The sequence below is a fragment of the Mchenga conophoros genome, linkage group LG15, assembly GCF_057382185.1.
Source record: "Mchenga conophoros isolate Kocher_MC1m ecotype Shallow Benthic linkage group LG15, M_conophoros_male_GT1.1, whole genome shotgun sequence".
In the NCBI taxonomy this organism is placed as follows: domain Eukaryota; kingdom Metazoa; phylum Chordata; class Actinopteri; order Cichliformes; family Cichlidae; genus Mchenga; species Mchenga conophoros.
Window position 1 is genome coordinate 9,716,101 of NC_140540.1, and position 13,352 is coordinate 9,729,452.

Below are 13,352 nucleotides of genomic sequence, written 5' to 3' on the forward strand. Positions count from 1 at the left end.
GTCTCATTTTACATGTATTTATTGTGCTGGTCTGCTCAAATATAAACTGGGCTCAAAATTTTAGACAACTTAAAATTATGTTTAAAAAAAGCTTTTTATATTTTTTTTTTTTACAAAAAAAGAATCACTTCAAGGTTTTTACCTGAACTGCAAAAGGCACTAAATGTGTTGCCTGAATAACGGTATACGGCTGCTCTACCAGCCTATTACTCCGGAGGACGCTGGTGTGAATGTGCTTGTTTGAAAGAGGAGCTTCGGCTGAATCTCGACTTATGATTCGTTAACTTCACAGGCGCTCTCGGGGAATCCTGAGGCCACACTCCCCCTGTCACCGCCCTGGGCAATTATGCTCTTTTGAAATGCAAATGATGGCATGTGCGAGTGTGTGTGTGTGCCTGTGTCGCTGCACGGGTGGGTGTGTGGGTGGGTATACGTACAGGTTTTTGTGTGTCTTCATTCACATCTGTGGGTATGGGTGCGTTTTTCCCGTAACTTATCTTAAAAGCACCTAAATCCACTGGCACCCTGGTGCAGCAGCAGTCAAATACAATAACATCTAAAAGCGCTGCTACCTTGTGCTCGCTCGGTCCATAGAAGAGACCCTCCAAAACGCAGCGCCGACAAAGAACATACCTTCAATTAGCTAAACGATTAACATTTTAGAGGAAGTCTGTGTTTGGGTCCCATGGGCTCCCTGTGCGCCCCACCAGTCTCTTTTCATATTCAAATTCACAACATAAAAGTTAGCCATATCTAATCCTAAAAATGGGTCTTTTACTGTTTTGTAAGGAGATAATGCCTGAAGTTTTTGCAAGCAGCATAATTGCCAGGTTATGGAGGAAGGTGTACCATTATGTTAGACAACCATCGTGGGCCATGGGTGCTAAGAGCAGAACAAAGCTCTGATATGCAGCACAGAGCTGTATGATATTGTCTTTTCTAATTTACTCGGCGATTAGTCAATCATACTAACCTAGATTCATTTAAACAAGTGCCTCTCTGAGGGTAGCCTCAACGCTTCAGTGGCTTTGTGGTCATTATCATGTTGTGCCATGGTTTGGTCTTCTCCATGAGAGACGCCACTATTGATTTGTTTCATTTTTGTGTCTGGCTGCTGTCACTTAACCATGGCATCTTGGTGCGGTGTAAGCAGGGGTTGCCCATCTGCCCGCCCTCCATAATACAGTGTGACAGTGTAATAAAATGGTACAGCGTGGAAGCCGTAAACTTTGCGTGAACTTACACCACGCTCCTGCGCCATTAGGACTGGATGAAACTCCTCCCGGACGCTTAACCCCGGGTCGGGTAAAGTGAATTTCTCTCGGCTGGGCCACTTAGAGGATGCACAGAGGTGTCTGTTTAATCTTTTTTGTGACTTTAGACTAAAAATTCACGGCAGTGTGCTGTCAGTTCTTAGTAATGCTAGACCTCACATTTAGCAGATTCAAATTCAAACTCTATTTGCATCCAGCAGCTTTAAGGTGACTTTATATAACCCACAACAGGAAGTAGAGGTAAATCATTATTTATTATCAACTATTTTCATTGTACAATAAGAAACACAAAAAGAGCTTAACTCACAAAACAACTAAGTCAGAGTGGTGAATTGAGACATTGATTCAGTTGAAGGAAACACCCTCTGAAATGCTGAAATTATGTATTGATTTTCCTCCTGTCTTTCGCTTCAATGACTCTGGATAATTGCCTCTTTGCTGCTGCTACAGCTGAACTGAACCATCAGGGTGTCTCAGTGTCTCTGGCCTGTTATGTAGACTCGTGGAAGACAACCCTGACGACTTCACATTGCTTATGTGTCTCCACCACCATCAGCTGGACAACTGCAGATCTCTCTTTAACTTAAACATTAGGAAACATTTCAGGTTCTATTAATGGAATAAAAATGTTAATGTTATTTATAAAACAATACATTTAAAAGATGAAACCTTAAAATTGTTTGTTGGTATAATATCAGTCCATTAGGAGCCAGTTTATATGTTTTTATTTGAATAGTTTTAGTTATTAATTATTATTTTATTTCTAACCATGCTGCATGAAACTTTTACTAAATATTGCTTCGCTAAATAATGAAGGGGGTTGAATCTGTCATATAGATGACAAAGTAGATCAAACCACGTTCTAACATTGAGTTATTTTCTTTTTATAGTGTTGATTTTATTTCCATATTTATCCAACACACTTAAGTTTCCTGCACAGTTTGACTGACTGGAAGTAGATCTTACAGTCCCAGGACTCCGGCAAGCTTCTTCGTTATTTTGGTCCTATTTTTTAACAAAGTGTTTTCTGAATATGGCCTCTATTTTCAGTCCAATTCTGATAGAAATTTTAGCATGTTTAATTTGTATATTTTTTGTAAATATACAATTCTTGCACTTTTTTTTATCCACTATCAGCAAATATTAAGAGGTGAAATAAAATATTTTTTCTATATTTTGATTTATTGGTCAAGATATTTCTTTCATCAGTGCAACTTTTATTCATTTCTATAAAATGAATAACTTGTGGATGGAAACCTGCTTTGCCACCTCTTTTGAGTGCAATCAGCCCAGTAAATAACTGTTGCTTTTGCTCCCATAATCATGCATCAGTGAGGCCAGAATAATTGAGATTTCTAGACTAATATCTTTTTCAAAACCTTTAAATTTGGAAAGCATAATGCATACTTTTGTTACATCTAGACTGGACTACCGTAATGCACTGTACACTGGACTTAATCAATCATCTCTTACTTATTTGAAATTAGTCCAAAGTCCTTTGGCCAGATTACTGACTGGATCAAAAGAAGAGAGATCATATTGCTCCAGTGTTGGCAGCCTTGCACTGAGTCCCTGTGCATCACAGAATCTAGTATAAAGTGGCACTGTTAGTGTTTAGAGGCTTAAATGTTCTTGCACCTACACGTTACATACCTACATGCTGGGTCCATAGACTCTCTTAAGAACAACAAGGTCCCCAATATCTCTTAAAGATCCTGTAATGGTGAAGAGCGATTGGGAAGCTTATTTCAAAAGGGGTTTGCACGATGCACTCCGCAACGATCTCCCAAGTGACCTCAGACAAAGGTCAACTGTGACTGTCTTTAAGCAGCTAATCTCCGGGACTGTGGTTGAAGGATAGGTTGTTGTTCTGTTATTTCATGTAAATAGTGTATAAATAGTATATATGTATTTTTTTTATTGTTGCAGCCTCTTCCATTCAAGCCACAAGTACAATCACCTATGTGCTACCAACCAAAACACTCACAATTAGGTTTTTGCAGTGACCAATTTCACCCACAGACAGACACCAACCACTCATCAGCTGGTCAGTTGCCAGTGTCTAGGCCTGTATGCATGAGGCCTGAGCCAGGAGGTGTCTATCATTAATTCTGTCATTGACAATCACATAAGGAGGGCACAAGTGCGCATAACATGTCCAGTGTTGACCACCGTACTATCATTGAAAGCATTTGTTGAAGTATCCTACTGGTTCACTAGAGTACCTTGTGTTGTGTTTTGAGCTTGTATTGGTGTGAAAAAGAGGTTTTGTCCAACAACTTGAACCCAAAGTACGATCTTTCCCTAAAAGTTTTCTTTTTTTTTTCTTTTTGCAAAAACTAAACAGTTTCTGATAACTGTGAAAACCTGGACAAGAAACTATGAGTAAAAAACTCCATCCGGTGGCATATACCACCACCAACACCACCATCTAAGGTGTCATTTTTTGCTACTTCAGCAAACATATGTACGTGATCTGTGCTGCCATCTCCATTCAGTAAGCTTAGCCCAGTAAACAGTAGAAGAGAAACCGTGTTAGCTATAACAGTGAGAGTAATAACAACTGATAACATCCTTTTAAAGAAAAACCTCAAAATCATATGTATGTTTTTCCTCTGTTTTTTTTTTTGTGTGCCTTTGAGCCATCTAGTTTGGAGATCGACAGCTGCACAGATGCCTACAGTTTTATGTAGAAACAATTTTTTTTATAACAAGCTACTTGTCTTATCACTTTGCAGAAGTAAGGGTCTCTCAACCCATAAAGAGAGGCTCATGACAGTATGACAACGTCACTTTGTGGCACCACCAATCAGCTTGGCTGAGCTGTTACATTAATGACCTGCACATTTCTTATGGCTAGTAAAAAGAAAATGTCCCCGGTGTTCTGGGAATACATCCTACCCCACAAACCATCCTACCCCTTGTTTCTGCATATGTGTGCGCATGCGCAGAACACAAAAATGCAAGTTGCTAGCATCTGGCTGTGATTTAACACTACTCCGTTTTCATATTTTGAACTATTAGCACTTTATTGACATGGACACTGTATTTTTTAAGCCACTGTGATTGTTAATTGTACAGTGAAAAACTATCTGCTTATTGCAGAAAACTATTGAAATCAAATTTCCAGCTTTGGTCAAGTCTAGTTTCAAGTTATTGCTTCTGCACATGTGCACAACACAAAAGCGCAAGTTGATAGCATCCGCCTGTGATTTAACGCCTTTTTCATATTTAGAAAATAGCTAAGTATTAGCACTTTATTGACGCGGGTACTTGATTTTAATATGCCATTGTGAATGTTTGTTAATTTTCAAGTGGAAATGCCATCTGCTTTTTGCACAAAACTATCAAATTTGCAGCTTTGGTTGAGTAGGATGGTTTGTCAGAACAACGGCATTAAATCACTCACCACAAAGTGATGTTGTTGAGGTTGTGATGGTTGGAAAGAATTGCTGCCGATAGTTCAAAACCAATTTATTTATTTATCATTTATTTAGTACTAGGTTAATGGTTACTTGGTGTCAGGATATTAAAGAGAAGGCCAATATTTTTATAGCAGTTGTTTCCACAAGTCAGGCAACACGGTGAAATAATTAAGATCAGCGGTCCCCAACCCCCGGGCCTCGGACTGGTACCGGTCCGTGAGTCGTTTGGTACCGGGCCACGAGAGTTGAGGCTCAGGTCTGAAATGTATGGTTTTCAGGGTTTTTATCGGTTTTCAGCGTTATTTTGTTATCGTTTTTATCGTTAACTCGGTTTTCCTGGGTCTTTTCACATGTGTTATGAATAAATCTTCTTTTTTTCGGTACCGGTACTAGTTTTATTTTCTTGTATTTATCCGCGACACCTTAAAGGCCGGTCCGTGAAAATATTGTCGCGTATAAACCGGTCCGTGGCGCAAAAAAGATTGGGGACCGCTGATTTAGATGAATAAATAGCACCGCGGGCAACTTTAGAGAAATTTGTACATTTCATTTCCTGGTCAGCTGTTCCTGAGCTTTATTTTTTGGTATGAATACTTTACCACTTTTCAGATGCAGAACATAAGTTTAAAAAAAATTAATATAAACATGTCATTGCTGCTGAGGATAAAATGTGATTTCCACCTCAAACTCTTGAGATAATAAAAAATCTTAGGCAAAAAAAATGCAAATAAATGTGGAGATAAAATCTAAATTTTTATTTGTGTTTTGAGATCAGTGCTTCACAGTAGCTTACATGTCATGTAACTGTCATGTTTTTCAGTGGTTTTAACAAGCATGAGTAAAAGTCTGGAGGTGAAGCCCGATAATTGCGATGTGTCTGAAGCACACTGCCTCACTGCTCCTGTTTGACAGGTGCCAGCTTTTGGTGCTACAGACAGATTTAATGAGCAGGACCTTTTCCCTGAGAGGTGACACGCTCAGGTCACAAATAGTTTTGCCTTTTATGTCTCGGATATTGGTGAACAATTTTGACACTGTGTTTTGAACAGAGCAGAATAAACCGCTATTTTCATACTTGAGGACTCGTCAGTACACTTTAATTCTGTCAGGATGCTTGGCTGCCTTTTGAAAATGGAAGACGATGAGCCCTCTGCATGAAATGTCTTTTTTAGGACAATGAGCCTTGTGGGCTTTAGAGAAATATGAAGACAAACTGTTGATGACAGCCCCTAATTCCCAAGATCTAGAATAAATGTTTTTCCCTTTTTTTGGTCCAGAAAAAAATAGACCTCTATCCATCATCGAGTTTTCAGAGCACGCCTACAGAAAACATGCTCTTATTTCCAGGGCTAGATGTTGCTCATTTGGCTGAAAGGTAAGTGGATTTTTCTGAGGTTAAACTGTCGTTTAATGCCCATTAAAGGTTTGACGCTGTTTTGCAAACTGACATACGTCCTAGCAAAATCACAGGGCAAACATGGGACACGAAAATGGATAAAAAACTGATTCAAATTCCTTTGATGTGGCGTTGTCTCAGTCACTTGAAAAATCAGATGAAGACAGAGCTGTGGTAAATTGCTCTGTGAATGTGGCTGCTGAAACCAATACTGTTTTCTTTGCTTTGCTAATTATTAATTACCCATCTCCATGCATATGTGTTTATTCCTAATTGTATTTGATGGATGAGTGGCAGCTTTGACACCTCATTAGACCAGATTAATTGAACGACACAATATTTATGTCTCGGCAATGACCAGTTATCCTGCCATCTATCACCGAGATGATCTCACTGATTGAAAACCACTGGTCCGTGTAATCCTAATTATTTTGAATTAGAAAAGAATTTATTGCTTCTTGTGGCGTTTTTCTGTGATGATGGCAAATTGGAAACATTAAATGCATAACGAGGGAGAAAATGAGAGGAAGACACAATCACAGAATTAATGCGGGTGAATGTCGGAAACCAGGTGCACGCCTTATCGAGCCACGGCTTTTCTCCTGCACTGCACAGTCTTAGACGCAGGCTGTCATGTTTTCTCAGGATTCTGCAATAATATTTGTCTCTTTCTCATAAGTCTATAAGGCAATGCCCACAGGATGCCTATTTAGAAGAAGGGTTACTTCTTTCTTTCTTTTTTTTACTCAACCAAACCTCTATATTTTCCAACTCCCTATCCACTCTCTTCCAAACAAGCTTGTGCAGAACATCTTGATCCATATTCTTGTCTTTTATTAAAAAGTTGGCTGAGTACTCGAAAAACATTCCCACTGAACTTCACATAACCCTCCTCCAACTTCTGCAAAGCTTTGCCCCTCATGGGAGGAGCACAAGCTAAAATCCAGCATTTGAGCTCACAGAGAAGCAACAAGGCCCTGAAGAGTGGAGCTTTTACTATCATACAGCATAGGAAAGCCTCAAGGAACAGACTTCTTTCCCAGGTAGTCAGAACTTCCTCATGCTTATTTTTCCAACTTTTCAAGTTTCTAACACCATTAGCCGGCTCCCCTGTGGTCTTGAAAGCAGTAGCATTGATTGAATTAAGCTATTTCCTTCTTTGAGACACTTTGACTAGCTTTCTTATACCGCAGCCAGTCACTGCTGTAACTACACAAACGCCCAAAGCTATAGGCACATACAGCACACACACACATGCTCACCACTGTTTGTATATGTATATGCACAGACAGCGCACATTAAAGATTGCACACGACTACAAATGCAAACTGAATCTGACAAACCATCTGTAGAAATCTGCTGACCAGAGTCGCTCAATGTGATATAGACCAAAGACATTCTTAGAAGCTGCTCTATAATGCCATTTACACCATAGTATTTTAATCAATTTAACTGGCCTTTTTAGATATAGTTGGCTCAAAATGCTCTTTATAGTTTTAAAAATAGGACAAATGGTCTTTTGGAATCAGCTGGGGAGAAGTTTAATCTCATTGAATGGAGCCAAAGCCAGACGTTTAACTCCACACAGTGTAGAATACAAGATTATACCGGCCTGATATAGCCCTTCCACCACCCGTTTATTTTTATCCTCTATTAAGGCAGCGATATCCTTAAAGGCTGCCAAAATTATCCTGTAAAAATGCTGACTGGGAAATATGAAAGGTTCCAGGCGGGTCTAGTAAGCAATCTGTGTGCATGGCGGAGCAATGTGACTGCTGTGCTTGCTATACCAACAGGGGTGACCCCAGTTGGAGGGAGAGGTGAGACTAAATGAAAGTCATCCCTGGATCTTGGGGGAGCCGAGCCTGGAATACCAAGCCTCTCTCTCCGAAATGAGATTTGCTGCCAATGAGGCTGCTTTGCATAAATGTTTGCTTTTATTTATTTATTTTAACTTGATGATTTCTCGGCAGCTAAACTAATATTTAGAGAGCTTCTTTTACGGGCTACGCCACCAAATCTCCGCTTAACCGTTTTGATAATTCTTTCACCCATGGAGGTAATTCATTCACACAAAGAGCTTCTTTCCTTGTGGGTTTGGGACGAACGAAGAGGATAATTTCCCTATCAAACGCGCTCATTTAAAACAGAAAGTTTCGCACTTAAGTTAACCGTTCCTCAGAGGGAAGCTCGTAATTGAAGAGTCACTAGTGCCCTGTGGGTGTTCTGAGACGTTGAAGTCGGTATGAGCCCAAATGGCAGCTCTGTGACATGAATTTGAGAACGTGCTATATTTTTCTTCTTTCAGACACTTTCGGTGAGGCTGACTAATGTGCACACTTGCTATCATGAAGATCTAGATGCTCGTATGCATTCCTGTGTGTTTTATTTTTGTCCAATCAGTTGTGTTACCCACTTCTCTTTGGGCTAGCCGTTTTTATCGGCAGGGTCTAGACACGGACATGCGCGCAAGCATCGTAAGGCTTTAAAAAGCTGACGGCACCAGGCTCCCCTTTTTGCCAGCTTCCATATTGGAATGAACTTGAGATGAATGTATTGATCCGACAATGACACAACCTGGCTTTGCTTCAAAGGTGACTCCATCCCAGACCCTCTTGTGTTATGCAGTTGACGTGGGCGAGTCGCAGAGGATTCGAGCGGTGTCAAGGAGTCGTTTAAAATTAGAGCGTGGGGGGTAAAATTGATTTTGTTTATATGTGATGTGATTAAACACAGCGGAGACCGTTTGCTGTCGCTGGAATCACAATCGCGGCTTTCAAAGATGCAGCGCAGGTTGGAGAAATGTCCTTAAGTTAATATATGCCATTTGGTGATTGCCTTTAACCAAAGTGACTTCTGATGAGTGAAAACATTTAACAAAGAGCACAATACGTAACAGCACCAACAAGGCAGTGATTTAAGAGTTCATAACAGCGGATTTCTCTAATTATGATGCAGACTCTGTACTGAATACTTAGTCAAAGGTCTGATGGAGGCTGCTTAGCTAATTTGGGTGTCATCCCTCTCAGCCTTACATATTTATAATACATTTGCTCACAATATAAACTCCCGCAGGACCTTAAAAGATGTTTTTGGAGAAGCTGTATGCTCACATTTGGTCACACTCAGCCTGTTGCTTACTATCAGTGATGTCACATCAATATCCCACAATAGTAAATGATCAATCTTGAATTGACTGCATGGACATTTTTAACAGCACGAACCAGCAGAAGAAAAGTGAATCCAGTCACATTGTGGGAGTCCGGCTCTCGCAGTCAACGATATCGGAGCCCTGCAACAAGTCTCTCATTTACACAAGCGCTCACGTAGTTTTATTTTAACTGCCCTCAGTAAAATGAGAAATTAAGAGGCAAGAGATAGAGGCTAATAGCATTTATTAACCCAGCGTGAGCGGGCAGCGGGGCGACAGCGGTCCTCCACCAGCCCTGTCTCGTCCTGGTGGTTCAGTCGGCGCAGCCCAGAGAGGGGAGTGGAACATAATAAAGCCCAACAAATGCACCCAGCTGATTAATGCAGCCCTGTGGCTATAGTAATTATCCCTCTCCACACTCCTCCGGCAGACGAGCCAAACAAGTACGCGGCAGCGAAAGGAAAATGTGCAAATGATGGATTTGTGGGACTCAGTGTCTGTTTCGTGAGCTTTGTGTAAGAAGTCGAATGTTGACACGGGGTTTGTTGTTTCGGTTTTGCTGTGGCGGCGGAGTTGAAGGTTTTGCACTTGCAGAAGTTTAATGTCAGCAGTTTAATGTCTGTCTGGAGTGAGTTACAAATTCCTCGTGGGTTTAAATAGATGAAAATAAATGTATCGATTTATTGCATGTAGACGAAAGAGATAACAGTATGTGTGTTTTCAGACAGCAACATACAACAAACTTTTAACTAGTATAAAGTGAATCAAATAATAATGATATGCACTTAAATGCAACACTGAATTTTTATTTTATCAGATTTATATGAAATGCTAGTACACTGATAAAGCAGCTTTGCAACGTGATCAAAAAGTCATATGTATATATATTGCACTATTCCTGTTAAGAATCACAAAGTGCTTGATGACAACAATCAAACGCATTAAAATGCACAAATCTCAAATGTAATGGCAAAAATAAATATAATAACAATTCTATATTTTAAAAGAAAACCACAAGTTTTTTGGTTCTACCTTCATGCACCTTGATTATTTTCCGTGTCACTGATTGCTCATTATGTCAGTAATTTGATTAAAGCAACTGATGATTTCAGGCAACGCGCTGAGTTCATCAAAGTGGCCGCTGATCGAGTGGTGTGTGGCCGAAGTGAAACTAAAAACACCGGCTCCAAGAACTGAAGGTATTGTCTCGTGTTCCCTGCATAAATGAACCAACAAGAAACGGTTTCATCTGTACCAGCTTCTGGAGACTGAATTGAATGCCCAGAACATTTAGGAAGGCGTACAGAGTGAACTTCCTCCTGCTGATACACTTTCTTCATGGCGAGGTCAGAAGGTCAGCCATAACAGGCAGTTTGCTCGTGAATCAAGAATTTAATTACATACAAGCAGCGTGACAGGAAGACCGTGTCCCTCAGCCCACTACAATATGTCATTACTACTTATTGACACGTAACAATTTTGTCCTTTTTTGCACTTTTTTGCACTTTTGAGAAATCTGCAAATTTCTGCTCCTCTACAGAAATTTTTTTCTCACAATCCTTCTCATCTTTGTTTTCATTCATTAACACTCACTGTTTACACTAGTCCAGATTTCACTCCAAAAATAAACCCCGATTCCCTTTCCTACTCAGCTGTTCTTCTCTAAATTACAGCCGTGCTGGGAGTTTACAGTGCTGAGAATGTAAAACGGCAAATGAGAGCAAAACTATAATGAGAGCCTAAACTGCTGCCTGAAAATGCAGGGTGGTGCGAGGCTGGTCTGCACTGATCTCCTTAAAGAGACACAGTCACGGTCATAGAGCCGAAAATCTGTTTTTGCTTAAATACAGATTTAATGATTGGATTACGGTTTCTTCTTCTGAAGATAACGTGATGGTGGGATTACACAGACTGTGCGCTCAATAGATTTCCTGTCAGATGCCACAAAACCCTGTGTCTCTACTCTGTGTGAGCAGGCCGCGCAGAGGAAGGGAGACAAATTAGGTCTGGACGCAAGTATGTACCCACCTCAGAAAGCTGGCAACACAAGAGTGGAGCGGGAAAATGCAAGAAATGTGGAATTTAGCCTTGAATTAAGCATTGCCAAATAAAAATGTGTTTTATTTTAAGGTAGTCTGACATACACTTTATATTTTGCATAAAGTTATTCAGTCTTAAAAATACCAAAAGACCACTTTTTTTTTGGTTTGACTGGCACTGGCTCTATTTTCTGCATGTGAAATCATACATGTCATCTGAACATCAGTTCTCATCTTCTCGGTCTCATTAAAAACATAAACATATCCCCCCTATTGATTATGTCTGGATGTCTTAATCGGATCAGCGGGAATAGCCGGATTTTCCTTCGCAGGAAAGTACATTAAATGCTAAAATATTGATCAAAAATGAAATGGAGAATGCACAGCTGCTTTAATAAAGCAATCAGCCTTTTGCTCCTGTGACTCTGATATGGACTGACATGAAAAGAAAACGTTCAAATGTATAATTCCTTTTCATTTAAAAGATGGTTGGGAAACGGGAGTCTGTCCTGAGGCTTGTGGCGACACGGCAACGCTGTGATCAATAGGAGCGTGTGATGGGTTTTGCATCGATCGGGAAAATGTGGGTTGATGAAGTGGGCTGGAGGGGTGGGTGGCGGGGCTTTGGGTTTCCTCCGATGGGCTGCCACATTTCACGTACGTGGTAAAGATCCACTCAAACTTCTCTGTCGTCGTCATCATTATTATCATTCCTGCCGAGGTCATTATCACTCTCAGTTTTCCTACATCCTGCCTCGCTAAGGACGGGTAGATCCCCTCTCTTCACAGCGTGACTGGTGGAATGCTGTGGGAAGCAGCTGTCATTACTTTAAAGGAGGGCAGGCTGTGGAAAGCCAGATCCATGGTGGAGAGGATAAAAGACTAAAGGGAACCGTTTAGCTCCATAATCTGGCACTGAGCCCTTTAAAGCACCGTAAACAGACCTGTTCAAATCACCCTCAGCGAACGTGCCTCTACTTCTGTTTCTTGTCAGTTACTGCTGTCCACTTTTGTTTACCTCATTACTTTGAATATCTATCTATCTATCTATCTATCTATCTATCTATCTATCTATCTATCTATCTATCTATCTATCTATCTATCATTTCTTTCTTTCTTTCTCTGTTTTGCAGCGCTCCCTTGTGAATGGAGGCCGACTAGTGGCCCATTAGCCCGTCTCATCTCAGTAATCTTTCATCACCATTGGCTGCTGGCAGGACAACCTTCCTGAATCCAGCCAATAGTGGTCGCTCCATATGCACCTAAACCACTCCCTCCTGTTCTTAAAGAGCCCCCTTGTCTTCAATGGAGACTCAATCCCCCCTCGCCGACTTACTCAGCCTGAGTGCGCTCTCACTGCTGCTGCTCTCCATCCATCCCTCTTATCTTTTATTCTCTTTCTCTGTCCACCAATCCCATCATCTGTGTTCTACCTCCTCTCGTTGCTCACCGTTTCCTCTCTTCATCTCTTCCTGAGGTTCTTTTTTTGTTTTTTCCTCTCTCCTCTTTCTCGGACCACCACTTTTCTTCTCACCGGCCGTACTCCTGAGCCCGAGCGTGCGGCACCTGTGCAGACTGGAGTTTGTTGGGCCGAGGCAGAAGGTTTTTCTTTTTTTTTCTTCTTCTCTTTTTTTTTTTTATTTTAAGTGTGCAGGTTGAACACAGGAGGGAGGGGAAGCAGCACCCGGGACCACCTGACCAATATTTATTGAGAATATGAGGAGATTTAGGAACTGATCTCCTGCTTCAGCTTTTCCCCAGCTGTTTATCTGTTGTTGTTTTTGAATTTTTTTTAAAATTGCAACATCTGGAATGCTTAACAAGGACTGATGGATGTTTCCGAACTGTGTATCCCTGACCCTCTCTGCTACCACAACCAGTAGGTGCTTCTTTATACAAATCCCTTTTTTCCCTTCTTGGTTAGCTCATCTAAACTTTTCTGTCTCTCTCTAAGTTGATAAAAATTGTTTAAAAATGTTATAATTTGTTTCTTTAAAAAAGCAAACGAAACTATTTCCAAAGACAGGGAGTTGCTCTTGTTCATGTACAGGACATCGGAGCTGAGCG

General features: G+C 40.7%; 1 protein-coding gene across 1 annotated transcript in view; it reads left to right on the forward strand.

Annotated features, from left to right (window-relative positions):
* Positions 1-12,411: 12,411 nt before the first annotated feature.
* The window catches only part of LOC146557740 (steroid hormone receptor ERR2-like), a 38,695-nt gene continuing 37,754 nt past the window's right edge, over positions 12,412-13,352 (forward strand). Inside the window, exon 1 of the mRNA XM_085247188.1 lies at positions 12,412-13,164. Coding sequence (XP_085103314.1) covers positions 13,115-13,164 — 50 coding nt within the window. The 5' untranslated portion in view covers positions 12,412-13,114. The remainder of the gene's footprint in view (positions 13,165-13,352) is intronic.